The 17,298-nt window shown below is 29.6% G+C and overlaps 1 protein-coding gene across 1 annotated transcript in view; it reads right to left on the reverse strand.

The window, feature by feature from the left end:
- Window positions 1–17,298, reverse strand: part of Wdr81 (WD repeat domain 81) — a 94,907-nt gene that overhangs the window by 34,933 nt on the left and 42,676 nt on the right. Inside the window, 1 exon segment of the mRNA XM_067275837.1 lies at window positions 2,055–2,210. Coding sequence (XP_067131938.1) covers window positions 2,055–2,210 — 156 coding nt within the window.

A 17,298-nucleotide genomic window follows, 5' to 3' on the forward strand; every position in this document is an offset into this window, starting at 1 on the left:
CAGCATAGTACACAGCCACCAGTGTTAACCGAGTATATCTCACTTAACCCAACATAATAATAATCAGCGCAGAGCCCAAATGGTTAGGAGTTGAAAGTTGAAATTTAGTACACAGTTAGGGTACGACACAAGAACGCACACTAAGAAGGGATTTTTCGAAATTCCTCCCCACGGGGAGAGGGACAGGATTAAGGCTTAACACTTCCATCAACAATGGAAGTGTTAAGTAACAATGGAAGTGTCAACAATGGAAGTGTTACGTAACAATGGAACTGTTAAGAGAAAGCGACGTGCAAGATGCAGATGCAGTTTTTTTCGTTTTTGTGGGAAATCGAACATATTTTTAGACTCATCTAAAAATTCTCTAATTAGTCTGGAAACAGGAGGACCGAATTCTTGCATTCTGTGAAAATGGGTAAGGTTGACTATAACATAATAATCTTAATCTTCTCTATCGTTACTTTTGCCCGAACAATGCTGGGCCTACCTGTTAGTTATTTATAATTGTAACTTAAATGCAATAAATACTACAAAGCCTTAAAACCCCGATATTCATTTTGAAACTCCCTGTATTTTGAATAAATTTAAATATGCAATATTAAATATACTAATTTTAAAATATTTTATTTCATAAACTTTTTTGGATGCACCTTATTTATATATATATATATGAAATACTGAAAATGAAAATATATTATGATAAAAAATTAAAGTATGACAAATTTTAAAACACGACAAGAACTAATCTTATTGTTAATAGTAAAAATTCAACTAAATGATGATCATTTTTAACAAAAAGTTTTGAGGGAAGGGGAAAAACTTTAATAGTAAATTCAAACTATTTATATAACAATTCCTAAAGTAAAAAAGATGACTCCAGAAAAATAAAAATTGGTTGCTCTATTAACTCCTTAGGAAAAAATAGTATTTTTTAATAGAAATTTAACTATTTCATTATTCTGAAAATTTATAAATTATTTTATCTTTAATGTTTCTTACGTGAAAATTATATTTAATGTTTAAATGAAGAAAATTAACTTATAATTATCAAAAGTTACAACAAAACTGAAAAACCTTTTCTTCTCGTCCAGTAAGAGTTATTAATGTATTGACAAAACCCCACAATGTAGGAATTGTTATGTAATGATTTAGATAATATTTGGTTTAGATAGATCAAGAGTCCAGGCATATATTATATTCCTATTTTGGATGAAGGGTTTAGACATAGTTTAGTGTTCGTTGGTTCTACCAACAGATCATAGCCAATGGAATAAAAGAGCATCATTACACTATTGAAAAAAAAAAAAACTAATTACTACCTTAGCCATGTATGCCATGGAACCTAGAGTGAAACACTAGTCTTGAAGAAGAAGCAGAATTAATACAACCTTCCTTCAATACTGATCACATCAGGGCTTTGGAAATTATAGAGAAGTTTAAAGCAACAAAACAGAAAATCTTATCAATTTCAAAAAAAAAGCTGAATTGTTGTTATAGCATGGCAATCATTTATGATAACTCACAGAGGAAGCAAGGAGATATAGCCAAGTGTAAATTATATTCTTTCGGCATTTATAGGTCTTAACATAATAAAATTTGATATATTATCTTGGTATATTTGGTTTTTATATTTGGTATTTATGTATTTATTATAAATTATTGCTTGTATTTTCATTATAATTTTAAAAATTTGTATAATTCTTTTTAAATTTCTGAATCAGTAGAATTCATTTTGGAATGTCTGATATTTGGAATGCTTTCCAAACATCAAACAAATGAATTTTATACTGTATTAAGTTATAGACTTGTATTTGGACTATCAATTAGACCAAAAACATTCATCACTACATTAGTAACTCTTGCTGGAAAAGAAGTAAAGGATTTTATAATTATCTTTCCATATTTATAACAAATGTTAATATTACAAATGTATACATATACATACAATTTTTAAAATTCATACTAAAGGAATCAAATTTAAAAAATTTACAAGACTACAATGACATGAATAGTTATCAAGGCACACAAGCATAAGTGGGGAGGCAAAAGCTCACCTTTTTGATCTGACATAGGAGGAGACAGGCTATCAAGCGAAGCTTTGTTGTGAAGTAATACACTAGATATTTTCACTGGTGTGCCTATAACATATTCATTGGTTTCACAATTCTTCTTGATTTCAAGGTAGTCATCTATAGAATGTGGGGTAGTACCTAAGAGAAAAGGTTGTTTTGGTTTAGTTGAGATATGTGTGAAACAGTGAAGCCAGGTTTCCTTAACATTTCTTTTTAGAGAATGAGTTGTTTAAATGAAATAACAATTTAATAATCATATCAAAATTATACATAAGGTGTCCACAAATAATGTGAGTGGTCACAAAAATTTTTCAGAAAAGCAATAGATGTAAAAGACTTTATTCTTTAACAGTGCTATATCTTTGATTTTTGTACATCTTATGAGGATTTGATATGCTTTCCAACATTTATCATTTTGCACATACACAAATATAAATTATTTGGTACCAAATATTTTTCAATAAATAATGATTTAATTTTAATTTAAAAAATAAATTGCTATTTACATGTTAATCTTTCAAATTATTCCATATTGAAAGTTTTGATAAATAAAAAGATTTTTAATATAGCTCTGAGAAAGAAATCAAAAACTGCCTGTATTTTAGAAAAGATAAAATAAAGTGACCAGTTTTATAAAGTAGTAAAAATCATTTATTTTAATCGTACATGATGAAGACATATACTAGCCACTGTGATAACTTACTGGACTAATTTAATTATGTTCCGTTTTTTTTTTTTTTTTTTGGTTTTTTGTGGACGTTAGTGTTTATTTATCGCGGTGTGCGGTTGATGTTTTATTAATTATGTTCACTTTTAACAGTGAAATTTTAGAAGAATGCAAACATTTTTTGTGTGGTTAATGAGTTATCCTCAGGCATCAAACGTAAAAACTGGAATACTAGTGTTGGGCACTCCACTGTCAACTTTCAATGCCTGAAGATGACCTGTTAACCAAGTGAAAAACATCAGCATTCTTCTAAAATTCCACTGTTAAAGGTGCAGTAATCATATATATTTATTTTTCAATGTAAGAGTGACACATTTTCCCAAGCAGTCAGTCCATTTTTGTATTCTGTGCACGAAAAAACATTTTGATTTTTCCATGATTCACTTCCATATAGCAGCTGAGTTTTAGCATCTGATGATAAGCATTGACCTTTCAACTTTGCAATCACTAGCACTATCATAACTATCAGAGTTATGACAGTGCTAGATTTGGCTGTATGAAAATGTGAAATAACATATAACTTCAAGTTCTGAACCATCTTTGCTGTTTTCTTAATACAGTGCTTTATATGTTTTTATGTTGTAAGAAAAAGACATATTTTCAGAGAAAGACCAGAAAAACTGTTTTTTGAGTGCTCATAATTCACAATACTTCAATGAACTGTTTCTCCCTTTATCAAATACCAGAGTATCTGGAAGTACAGGAATGGATATAAGATGGAAGGAATAGATCAAGGAAAAACCAGAAAGTTTTTTCTGGAATGCAAAAATGAATTAAACAATTAGAAAAAAGTACCATTCTAAATGTTGATTATGTAAAAATAAATATGTATAATAAAAATAAATACTTTTTAGTACTTTCTAAAACTGATCACATTATTCTACCTCTTCTGAAACTAATTTTATAAAAATGGAAAAACTTATCAATTGATCCATATATAATATCAATGTTTTACTGAAAAAGGGAACATCTTTTTGAAAAAATAAGGAAGAAGTAGGAGTTGTAAGTTATTGTAGTTTTAAATATGCATGTAAATTATAATTATAAAAAAAAATTTTAAGAAAAATTTTAATTGTATACAAAAATGTTGTAAGATCCATGAATGTAAAAATGTTAGACTATAAATATTTGTATAAACTGCTTATATGGAATAGATTTTTATTTACTGTATATAAATTGTGTTAAAAATCCTTAATTTTCAATACAGTAGAGCATCGATTATCCAACTTAATTGGGGACTGGGGTTGGTCGGATAACTGAAAAGTTGGATAACCGAAAAGTATGAAAAAATAAATTATTAGTATAGTGTATTAGGCCTGGTTTAAATACTAGCCTCCCTTTCATGGCCGAGCAAGTGCTGCCAGCTAAAACATGCAAAAATTTAACAAAAATAATATTAAAGTAGCCAAGACATAACCAAATATTGTAGCGCCACATCACTAGCGGACATTTGAATTTGCCGACTAGAACGCGGTCGGTTAATCGGGGGTCGGATAATCGATGCTCTACTGTACTTGTTTTAAACCAAATTGTAATGATGAGGAAAAATACATTTATTGTTTTTTGAAATGTATTTAGAGTTAAGAAATTTGCAATAAAGAATATATTAAATATCAAAACATTGTAGAATTTTGTTGATTGCCTCTATAAAAATTGGATTAAGAAAAACTGTCGTTTAGATGTTAATCTAAATTATATTTATTTAGTAGAAAAATTGATAAAACTTCTAATTTAGCTATTGAATCATGAAATTCAGAAAAAAATTTTAAAAGCAATTTATTAATTTGTAAATATTTCATTAAATGCAAAAATGTGATAAAATATTTCAAAAATGCAAAAAACCCTGATCTGGGTCAGGGATCATGATGGTTATGTAAGAGAGAGGAGGAAAAAAAACTGTAGTAGTCAAAACAAACACAACACAAAGAGGAATGATGTAACAGATCAGAGTGAAGGTTGGTCCAGGGAAATAGAACTCTGACATAGGCACTCATAAATAATCGATTTGGGTTAAAAATTTGGAGAAGAGGAAAGATTTGACAGTTAGAAAAACATCATGTGCTATCATTAAAATCCTAAAATGACAGAAAATAGAAACAATGGACTAACTTATGGGCACACAGGTTATAGTTCTATCAACAATCTCCAGTCAGAGTCGACAAAGAGGTATCGGACAGATGTCTCAAAATGGACCTTTCTCATGACCCAATTGGGAAGCAAGGAATGGGATGTGGGGCCAATTGGAAATATTGATGAAAAAGAAAAAACTATATAAACCAAAAATTCAAGGTTGAAAGAGCCATATCCCTCTGAAGAAAGGATTGTGTGTCGTGAGACGTTGTGTTGTGTTGTGTAAATCAGCAGTCCCCTCGGATGCCAAACACCTTTGCCTATCATCTGTGGCACAGCAAACGAACCCTTCTCGTCCACCCCAGTGCTACGACCAGTTGACCGAAACTTTCTCAAGTTTGAAGGCTCACCAATCAGCGCCAGGACAAATTCATCAACGAGTTACCATCATCAATCCAACTCATTATCTATGTAAGGATATTTCCATTACAATAATCTGTTTTCTTTGTAACACACTTGTCATCTGTCTCTGCCACCACCACCCACATGTGGATGACCTTAGCCTTCCTGACGCAGGATTAACTGATTTTCCCTTGAAAGTTGGGGAACTTACACAAGTGACTGATCAGAAACTAACTGAAAAACAGAATTCTGAATATTAGCTGTAAATAATATTTTCTGATGTTGAACAACTTTTATATTGATATAATAATTACCATAATTTCCTGTATATAACCTGAATTAATGCCAAAACATAGCCTTCACCTGCTTTCAAACTGACTTTACAATGCCAATAACCCATAGGCTACATTCAGGAAATTACAGTATTTAATTTGTAGTTTACCTAATTGAAACTTGAATGCATGAAGAGTTGACAACTAAAAATTTATATGTAAGCTATAAAAACAATAAAAACATTATAATTATAATTTTAAAGGCTTTTTTAGAAATGCCTGATTCAAATATGAATTCAGTTTGTATACTCTATATTGAGTTTAATTTGTCTTCTTTTTCATTAAGTGATGCAATTTATTTATTATAACTTAATTTTTTTATGCCTCTACAAAAATTTGTGTATCTCAAACTTTACATAAAATATTGAAGATACAATACTTGACTTTTAATAAAGAGCATGAAAAATTTATCACTGAATTTGAATGGAAATTTTGTAAGTCAAAACTTTCATAAGAAAATATCTTATTAAATTACCTTGCAACATTGTGTATAAAAATAGTTAAATTCCAGTAAAAATGATGATTATTTTGATCGCTGATATATGAGAACTATTCTGAAAGTGATGCCTGTTTCACATTTTTTCTGAAACTATTAATGCAAATTTGATGCATTATAGTACCAGAGAGTAACTTTTTCTGCATGACTGACAATTTTTTTAATTCTAAGTTTTGTTAAACCACGGATATGAACTAGAAACAAAGAACATTAAATTCCTAACAAAGAAGGATGTACTGCTGCCAACATCCACAAAAGGTTCAGAAATGTGTATGGTGAGGCAACAATTAATGTAATGTGCAAAGATGGGTAAAAGAGTTTAAAAAAAGTGAAACAAGTGTCAAAGGCAAACTACACAGTGGAAAGTCATTGACAAGCAATGAAAACCAAATTGGGGTGGATGAATTGCACAGACTAGTGTATCACTGTCCAAGAGACTTCTGAGGTCTTGGCTATGGTCAGAATACTATCCAGTAGATTAGTCACAAACTGGGATACCAGAAAGTGTGCGTTAAATGGGTTCCTCATCAATAAAGCCAATTCAAAAGAAAAAAGATTGATATTTATTTGAATCTGTATTATATTTATATATTTATATTTATATTGGTGACCTGTGTAAAGAGCATCAAAATGTCCCTTCACGACCAAGAGACCAAGAATCAAATTATACAATTTAAGGTTATTGTAAATTGTATACTTTGTACTTTGAAGACACTATCATTCCTTTTCAACCTAGAAGACACAATAGTGTCTTTTAGATTGGAAAATGATTTTGCTCTATTTCATTGTACATAGGACAATAATAAACAGCAACTGCTACATTTCATCTCTCTGAAACTTCAAGAAGCCATCTGTAAGAAAAGACCATAGAGATAGTCAAATGCAATCCAGTTACACCATAATATTGCACAATATTTTAGAAACATTACAAGTTCTTGCACAAATGAGATATGAATTATTATTTTGTCATACCAGATTTTTATCAGATAAAAGTTTAAAATCACTGTCTTTTCAGCATTAATAAAGTTTTGATGAGTATTCCAATTAAAACATATTAATGTTAATGTTAAATATCAACGTTCTAAAATTTGTTTTCATTTCACCTGAAGATGACATTCTACACATGTCAAAAGTGCTTGTGAGATATTCTGTGTTTATTTTTGTGCTTTACTCATCAAAACTTTATTAATGCCGAAAGACAGTGATCTTAAACTTTTATCAAATGAGATAGTCAGCAGTGCCACATCCTCCTTATAGCTCAATCTTGCACACTATGATTTCCACTTTTTCAGTCAAATAAATGAAAGCCTTTGCAGATAGCACTTTGCTGATATGAGAAAAGTGCAAAATACTGTCAGATGCTGGGAGAGGGAGTGCCTCAAAGACTTTTTCCAAAGTAGCTTTGACAAGTAGGTTTAAAGGCATTGCCATTAGTGGACACTATTTTGAATAGTATCACATTCTAGACAGAGTTACTCTACATATGTATGTAGTTACATGTCTCATGTTAATAAAAGAATTATAACCTGACAAGCATTACTTTCAATACAATCTATATAAATTTTTAATTGGCAACTACTGTGTTAACTTTGCCATTTGAATGGCAAAGTTAACACAGTAGTTGCCAATTAAAAATTTCATTTTTCTTACTAAACCAACTTGATAACATTTTTTAACATACAAAACAACTCCTATATTCACCAAAAAACTTCTTTTCCTCAAAAAATTAGTTTGATTAAATAACCATTTTTTAATGTATGTGTAATTTTAATAAATATTTTTAAAATTCATTACTAATTTTAAGTTATTGATTTTTAACTTCACAAGTTACATATGACCAAAGCAATATCTAATCACCATTAAATCTCTAGATAGACATTTAATAAGATAAAAAAATATACATTTTATGTCATTATTTGATTATTAAGTATTACTTAATTTTGTATTAATGTCTATGCATACCTTTAAAACATCAAAATTCTTGTGACAAACAGCTCTTAAAATAAAAACAATGTTAGATATACGTACTTAACACCTTACTCTTGCCGAGAAAAAATATATTTATTTGCAACAAACAAACAAACGTTTTCAGCCTGCTTCACAGGCCATCTTCAGGCTTGGAATACATTTGAAATTAAAATTCCATCCATGGAATACAAAAATTCAAATTCAAAATTAAATAAGGTACAATCAAAATAAAATATTGAATAACTAACATAAAGCAAAAAATAACAAAAAATATATAAAAATGTAACAAATGAATACGTAAGCATTAATAAATGCAAATTTCTAAGACATACAATAAAACCATTATATTGATTGGTTAGAGCCCTTATTAAACTTCTTAACCATAAACTTCCATGCAGAGGGAAGACTTTCTGCGTCCCTCGCATTAAGACAGCCTTCTTGTAATCTACTTCTAAAAATCTGCAACTTTTCCGCTGTCAAGGCTAATGATGGAGACGATAAAGGATTTATGATGGCCGCCTCATTCCATTTGACCGTAGCTCCTGGCGCTTGCGCCATTTGGGACAAAACTGTTGCATTAGACCCCTTTCTGATATTATAACTATGCTCCTTGATTCTAATTCCTAAACTTCTAGTGGTTACTCCGATGTAATCTTTTTTAACGCCCAATTGCATGTTTTCATACGGAATTTTATAAACTCCTGCTTTCTCTTCTGCCTTTATAACATCTTTATCATTCCTGAGGATTTTGTATAAATTAGGGGCCCTTTTTATAAGCATCTTCGAACTTTTTCTGTGTGCTATTTCTTTCATGACTGTATTCATACTTTCATTATATGTAAACTTTACAAATTTATTGGGAGCATTCTTAAAACATCCTTTCTTGATGTTGTGTTCATATTTCTTAATTATTCCTAGAATTGTACTTTTTTGGTAACCTAGGGTCCTGGCTACATTTATTATTCTATTTATTTCTTTCGTCCTGTCTTGTACTCTTTCGCAATACAAAAAGGCTCTTCTTATTAAAGCCCTGAAAGCTGCAATTTTATATTTATACGGATCCTTGGATTGGGAGGGAATATACAATGGGCTGTGGGATGGTTTAATAAAAACACTAGTGGACAAGTGGCCTTTTTTGAATGTGATATCGATGTCGAGAAAATGCAGATTCAAGGAACTTTTCTGCTCCAATCTTAAAGTAAGGCCATCATTGTTATCATTGATCTTATCTAAAAAATCCTTAATTCTGCTGTTACTTCTCCATAATATAAGTAGGTCATCAACGTATCTGCTGAAATACACGATATCATCCTTAAAACCATGAAAAATTCTTCTTTCCAGCCTCCTAACTACCAATTCGCATAGGATCCCTGAGAGTGGACTTCCCATAGGGACCCCTCTTCTCTGTCTGTAGACCTGTCCATTAAACACGAAACAAGACTCCCGGCAGACCAAACTAGTTAAACTCTCTACCTCTTCCGTATAACTAAGCAATTCCGAGTTATTGCTGTATAAGAAATCCAATAGTGCCTCCTCGCACGATTCTATCCTTACTGACGGATACATGCTCTCATAGTCGAAAACCGTTGCAACCTCATCCTCCATTAATGCTATACTTTGCAGATCCTTAACCACCTTCATAGGATCACGGGCAACAAGAGTATCCGTGTCTAGTTGCAAGGATAAGTATTCATGCAATTTCTTTTCTAACACAAACGTGGGACCCCTGCACTTCTCTACAACAGGTCTTATTTCTTTACCGGTTTTATGCACCTTCGCGAAAGCAAATAATCTAGGTGTTCCTGGCCTAGGGTTCCTGCATTTCTTGAGAAAAGGCAAAACTTTGGAAAGCTTAGAGACCTCCAGTTTCCTGACCCTTCTATCCAAGCTTCCAATAAGATTGCTGTTGATCTTTTCACACTCCGTCTTTTCGATGTAATCCATTAGTGCTTCGTTATATGTACTCCTTTTCATGATGACTAGTTGTTTACTTTTGTCAGCCCTAGTCAAGACCAAATCATTATGTTTTAACCAATTCTTCGTGAGCCGGATGTCACTACTCCTAAAATCCTGCTTACGGCCCCTCTGCCTGTTGTTGAGGACTGCTTTCCATCTGAAGTACTCTTTTTCTAAATCGTCTAGCCCAACAATGCCTCTTTCAATTTCCTGTACTGAGGTTTCCCAATCCATAGCCTCCACAGGCACAAAATTTGGGCCTTTTATTAGAAGCTTCTTAATTCTTCCTGGTACCTCAATTTGGTCCCACGCGTCGGAAAGCAATAAGATTTTTCTTTGCGCTACCTTGTAGGAAGAATTAGAAGCTTCTAATAAAAGGCCCAAATTTTGTGCCTGTGGAGGCTATGGATTGGGAAACCTCAGTACAGGAAATTGAAAGAGGCATTGTTGGGCTAGACGATTTAGAAAAAGAGTACTTCAGATGGAAAGCAGTCCTCAACAACAGGCAGAGGGGCCGTAAGCAGGATTTTAGGAGTAGTGACATCCGGCTCACGAAGAATTGGTTAAAACATAATGATTTGGTCTTGACTAGGGCTGACAAAAGTAAACAACTAGTCATCATGAAAAGGAGTACATATAACGAAGCACTAATGGATTACATCGAAAAGACGGAGTGTGAAAAGATCAACAGCAATCTTATTGGAAGCTTGGATAGAAGGGTCAGGAAACTGGAGGTCTCTAAGCTTTCCAAAGTTTTGCCTTTTCTCAAGAAATGCAGGAACCCTAGGCCAGGAACACCTAGATTATTTGCTTTCGCGAAGGTGCATAAAACCGGTAAAGAAATAAGACCTGTTGTAGAGAAGTGCAGGGGTCCCACGTTTGTGTTAGAAAAGAAATTGCATGAATACTTATCCTTGCAACTAGACACGGATACTCTTGTTGCCCGTGATCCTATGAAGGTGGTTAAGGATCTGCAAAGTATAGCATTAATGGAGGATGAGGTTGCAACGGTTTTCGACTATGAGAGCATGTATCCGTCAGTAAGGATAGAATCGTGCGAGGAGGCACTATTGGATTTCTTATACAGCAATAACTCGGAATTGCTTAGTTATACGGAAGAGGTAGAGAGTTTAACTAGTTTGGTCTGCCGGGAGTCTTGTTTCGTGTTTAATGGACAGGTCTACAGACAGAGAAGAGGGGTCCCTATGGGAAGTCCACTCTCAGGGATCCTATGCGAATTGGTAGTTAGGAGGCTGGAAAGAAGAATTTTTCATGGTTTTAAGGATGATATCGTGTATTTCAGCAGATACGTTGATGACCTACTTATATTATGGAGAAGTAACAGCAGAATTAAGGATTTTTTAGATAAGATCAATGATAACAATGATGGCCTTACTTTAAGATTGGAGCAGAAAAGTTCCTTGAATCTGCATTTTCTCGACATCGATATCACATTCAAAAAAGGCCACTTGTCCACTAGTGTTTTTATTAAACCATCCCACAGCCCATTGTATATTCCCTCCCAATCCAAGGATCCGTATAAATATAAAATTGCAGCTTTCAGGGCTTTAATAAGAAGAGCCTTTTTGTATTGCGAAAGAGTACAAGACAGGACGAAAGAAATAAATAGAATAATAAATGTAGCCAGGACCCTAGGTTACCAAAAAAGTACAATTCTAGGAATAATTAAGAAATATGAACACAACATCAAGAAAGGATGTTTTAAGAATGCTCCCAATAAATTTGTAAAGTTTACATATAATGAAAGTATGAATACAGTCATGAAAGAAATAGCACACAGAAAAAGTTCGAAGATGCTTATAAAAAGGGCCCCTAATTTATACAAAATCCTCAGGAATGATAAAGATGTTATAAAGGCAGAAGAGAAAGCAGGAGTTTATAAAATTCCGTATGAAAACATGCAATTGGGCGTTAAAAAAGATTACATCGGAGTAACCACTAGAAGTTTAGGAATTAGAATCAAGGAGCATAGTTATAATATCAGAAAGGGGTCTAATGCAACAGTTTTGTCCCAAATGGCGCAAGCGCCAGGAGCTACGGTCAAATGGAATGAGGCGGCCATCATAAATCCTTTATCGTCTCCATCATTAGCCTTGACAGCGGAAAAGTTGCAGATTTTTAGAAGTAGATTACAAGAAGGCTGTCTTAATGCGAGGGACGCAGAAAGTCTTCCCTCTGCATGGAAGTTTATGGTTAAGAAGTTTAATAAGGGCTCTAACCAATCAATATAATGGTTTTATTGTATGTCTTAGAAATTTGCATTTATTAATGCTTACGTATTCATTTGTTACATTTTTATATATTTTTTGTTATTTTTTGCTTTATGTTAGTTATTCAATATTTTATTTTGATTGTACCTTATTTAATTTTGAATTTGAATTTTTGTATTCCATGGATGGAATTTTAATTTCAAATGTATTCCAAGCCTGAAGATGGCCTGTGAAGCAGGCTGAAAACGTTTGTTTGTTTGTTGCAAATAAATATATTTTTTCTCGGCAAGAGTAAGGTGTTAAGTACGTATATCTATAATGATTTGCTGAGTGCTTTATAATATTAAAAACAATGTTGCTTGTTCTAAAAATGTTTTAATTTAATAAGGAGTCTTTCAAACAAATGTTCTACTCTATTCATCAGAAAAAGATAATTTGAATTATCAAAAGTACTTGTGAATTTTGTCAACTTTGTTATACTACTGTATCTATTTCCACTTGCTATTAAAATATAAATAAATTAATTAAAATAGAATAATTATAGCATACACTAAAAATATTAATATATTTGAAAACACTTATTGATTATGAATATGATGACTAATAGTTTTTTGACATATTAGTTCATAAATTTCATAATTTTATGCTTGTAAAATGTGTTTATACAGAGCTTTTTAGATGCTGAAAGGCTCTTGCATAAACCACAAAGACTTTATGAAAGTTCAAGATGCTGATCTTCTTGAGGCTTCTAAGTATATTTTTTTTTAAATAAATGAAATTATAGTTTATTTTGTAATAATGAAACTTCACAAAACATGATTTCTTTTTCATAATACATAGAAAATACAATAAAATGAATAACTTTCATATTTTTTATAAACTTTTTAAATTTGAAACATAAAAAAAAAAGGCTGATCTCTGTTAGATCTCTGTTAATGGTTTATGCAGATCTGATATTTATCATTTTACACTTAATTATCATTACTAAGTTTATCAAATATAATGCCTATAACATAGCTTAATCACCATTTTGCATTTTTTCTAAAAGTAAAACTAATTTCCTTGTGACAGAAAGGGTTTAAACATTAAATTTTGGAATGTGTTGTTCAAAGCCACAACTTAACAATAATTATGTAACAATGTTTGATTTGAATGTGTAGAACCTGAAACAGGCCCATAAACTAGACTGAAAATGTTTGTTTTCGATAAAGTATTGCTGGAAGACCTAAAGAAGATGTGAAATTATTAAATTTTGGACATTATTAATTATAAAATGTGACATACCAACTTGTGTTTTACAAAAAAAGTTTTGGAGATAGCAATATTTTTTCACTATTTACAATTTGAATTAATTTCATGTATACAATATCAAAGTAAAATAGTATAAAAATTAACATCATTTGCAATAAATACACAAAAAGAAAATAAATTGTATCACAATCAAATTTTCATATCATGTGATATAGAAATGATAAACACTAAAAAATGCTTCATTAGTGTTACATTAATAAATAAATAATAATAATAAGATAACAAAAAACAATAACTTTTGGTAAATGAATTGTGATCATTAGGCAAAAGATAGAACAAAAAGTGAAATTAAGCGTATATATTTCGAAAAAAACATACAATAAATTTTAAAATTTTAAATTTATTGTATGTTTTATTAGAAGTGCAAACAAAACTCAAAATTGGAAATTAACAAGAATAAAATGTTAATCAATAGAACATAAAACTAAATTTAATAAACCTTTTTAACAGATTATTATTCTAGAAAGTGAAATAAAAATTTTTAAATTTTTGAATGTAAATTATGATATTTAAAAATTAAATACTTTTTTACCATAAAATTAATACTGTCACTAACAAAGTAACTATTTCATAACACACACAATTTTAAATACTGTTTTTTTTGTTTTTTTAACTTAAAGTCTTAAAAAGATTAAACCAGAAACTGAAACATTTAGTTTTCTATTAATAAATAATACATTACTGTTTTTTAAATGTATGTACTGTACATATAGCACTATTACATTATGATAATGTGTAATGTAATAAGCAAACATTAGTATCCATTACTGTCACATTGTTTTTTAAATATAAAATTATATATAAAAGTGGTTAGTATTGTTATTCATATCAGATCAACTTTTTAAGAAATAAGAAGTTTCAAAAATTATTGAAGAATGAAAACTTTTAAAAGTATCCAAACATTGTAAATTTAAAAACATTTCAAATAATTAAATAATACATTACAGATATGATACATACAATATCATGCAATTAATATCTTTTTAAATTTGAATAAAATAAATTTATTTCAAAATAAAATCAAAACAAGTATTATATAAATAGAAATATGATACAGCTTAATATAATTAAGATTTATTAAGAAATTATATACAAATTTTGATGTAAATATGCATGCTTAATACTTTAAAACAAGATGAAACAACTAAATATTGAAGAAAAACCATTTTAAATTTTTATATTTTCCATCATATATACTTATAATTATATTAACTCTTTTACAGTTTTATCTTTAACTTCAATATTAATTAAATTATTTTACTTTCACTATGCTTATTGCTTATATGTTTTCACGGTTAATGTTACCTATGGATCTAAGATGGCAGCTTGTCTGATTCCAGCAAGGAAACAGTGGGGACGCACGTTCTAACCTAACCTAACCTGTTCTAATAATTTTGTTGGTAATAATTATAGTAATTTATTAAAATAGATTAGGTTAGGTTAGAACGTGCGTCCCCACAGTTTCCTTTCTTCTATTTGCTGGAATCAGAGACAAACCGCCATATTGGAACCATAGGTAACATTAACCGTTTTCACTTTTCATTATTCAGTCTAAAAAGCAAGACATTAAAATTAATCATTTTTTATATGAATAAATGAAAATATGTTATGTATATTATATATTATATATATATTAATGCAAAATAATTAAAAAAAATTTGAAAAATGCATAACTGTAGAGTTGAAGACTCAATCATATTTGAAAGATAATATATATTTGAAAATATAATAAATCTTTTTTCCAGAAATTCTTGTATAGATACCATAAAAAATTTTTAAATTTATGGCATGACATTATTATTAATTACGAGTTACATTTAAAAATATAAAAAAGTATAAAATGTTCTCTGATGACTTTATACTCTTTCAATTTCAAATGTTCATTGTATTCTATATATTTGTATGTATATATGGACTGTTTACTATGAAAATAGTGTAAGTTCATTTATCCTTGTGATGAGATATTTAAGGGTTTGCATTTCAATTGATTCAAAAATATTCATAAAGTCTACTAAGTATGCCCATGTTTTTGTTATTTTAAATATATGAAATTTGTTATACAAATAATTTTGATGACAATTACTAAACCAAATATATTTTTGGGGGCCATAAATGGACTTAGATCATTTTCATTATTATTAAACTGTTCAAATCATTAAATTTTAATCGTTTAAATTTCACTTGAATTAAAGGTTTGTTTATAGAACAGGAAACAAAATACTATTCACTAATCTCAATATTTATTTACTTATTGTTGAATTATATTATACTTATAATTTTAACATTAGATTCTGTGTTTTTGGTTTTGATTGTTATATGGAAGTATTTCAAACTATTCATGATACAGAGAAAATAGATAAGGCAGTAACTGCATCATATCCTTATATTTTTCAGATATAATAGCACTAGCATTTTTATACAAGGATGTTCAAAAGTAATGCACCAGAAGATGTGCTTTCACACACAGCACATTTGTGTGTACCATATGGAAACACATAATTTATGTATAATTCATTGTAAATTGTAATCATCAAGATATACCATACCAATTAGTTTGTTACTGTATTGTAATAAAATGGTTTAATATGACAGCTTTCTAAGTAATACATTTATTAAATAACTAACTTATGGTATACCTTGATGATATATTACAACAATTTATGCCATAAATTACATGTTCCCCTGGTAACATCCTATATGGCGCACACATATGTACTATGTGTGGAACATATCTTCTGGTAAGTTACTTTCAAAAAAACCTGTATAAAGGTGATGTTCCTAAACTTTGTAGTCTCCTTCATTTAGTTTGTGATAAAATATAGAATTTAAATTTTGCATCTTCTTTCAATGTTTTATAGAAAATTAAATATATTTTTAATAAACTCATTTGCAATGCATTACAATGTGAGTCTAATTGTAAAGTGCCACAATGTTACTCCTTAGCTTATTCAGTGTTTAATCAGACTATGGAAAATGGATTTGCACCACTTTCATAATAAATGATTATGTAATTTCATTTACAAGAAATTTCCAATTGATCAAAGCATATGGATATTTTAAAATATAAACTGTAAATTGTCTATAAATAAAAAATCCACACTAAATTAGATCTAAATTATTGTTTTCTCAATTTTTCCAATAATGGACTTACATTACTTTCATAATAAACAGTCCATATATATTTTGCAGTTAAAATATAATTTAGAGACATCAATAAAAGATCATGACACTAATATTTTAAATGTTCCTGTTGGTAAGTATACAAAGAAATATAGAAAAAATCTTAATGTTTTGTCTCTAAAAAGTATATTATATTTGAAATTTATACAATATATATATGTATATGTTGCATAAATACAGCCACTTATGTTATGATTAGTAGATTATAAATAACTTGTTAATTTAAACTTTTAAAACACTTTCATCCAAAGTAACATAAATTTATAAAAATATAAATTATTTTAAATATTTGTCTAACTTAACTTCTTAATAATTTAAAGTATTGAGTTATTCAATATATTGAAATATTTATTATTATTTTTACAATATTATATCAAACAAACTTCATATTTCATGTAGTAAATGTAAAAATACATATGGTAGAAAACTTAGTAGAAAAAATAAAGAACTTGAAATGTAAATATTGATAGAAATGAAAGCATGTCATTGAAAAACATTAACTATCTAAGCATAAAAATGAATATAAATATTATGACAATGAAATAATATATAT

The sequence above is a fragment of the Centruroides vittatus genome, unplaced genomic scaffold (genome assembly GCF_030686945.1).
Source record: "Centruroides vittatus isolate TY-2023 unplaced genomic scaffold, ASM3068694v2 contig_1158, whole genome shotgun sequence".
NCBI lineage: Eukaryota > Metazoa > Arthropoda > Arachnida > Scorpiones > Buthidae > Centruroides > Centruroides vittatus.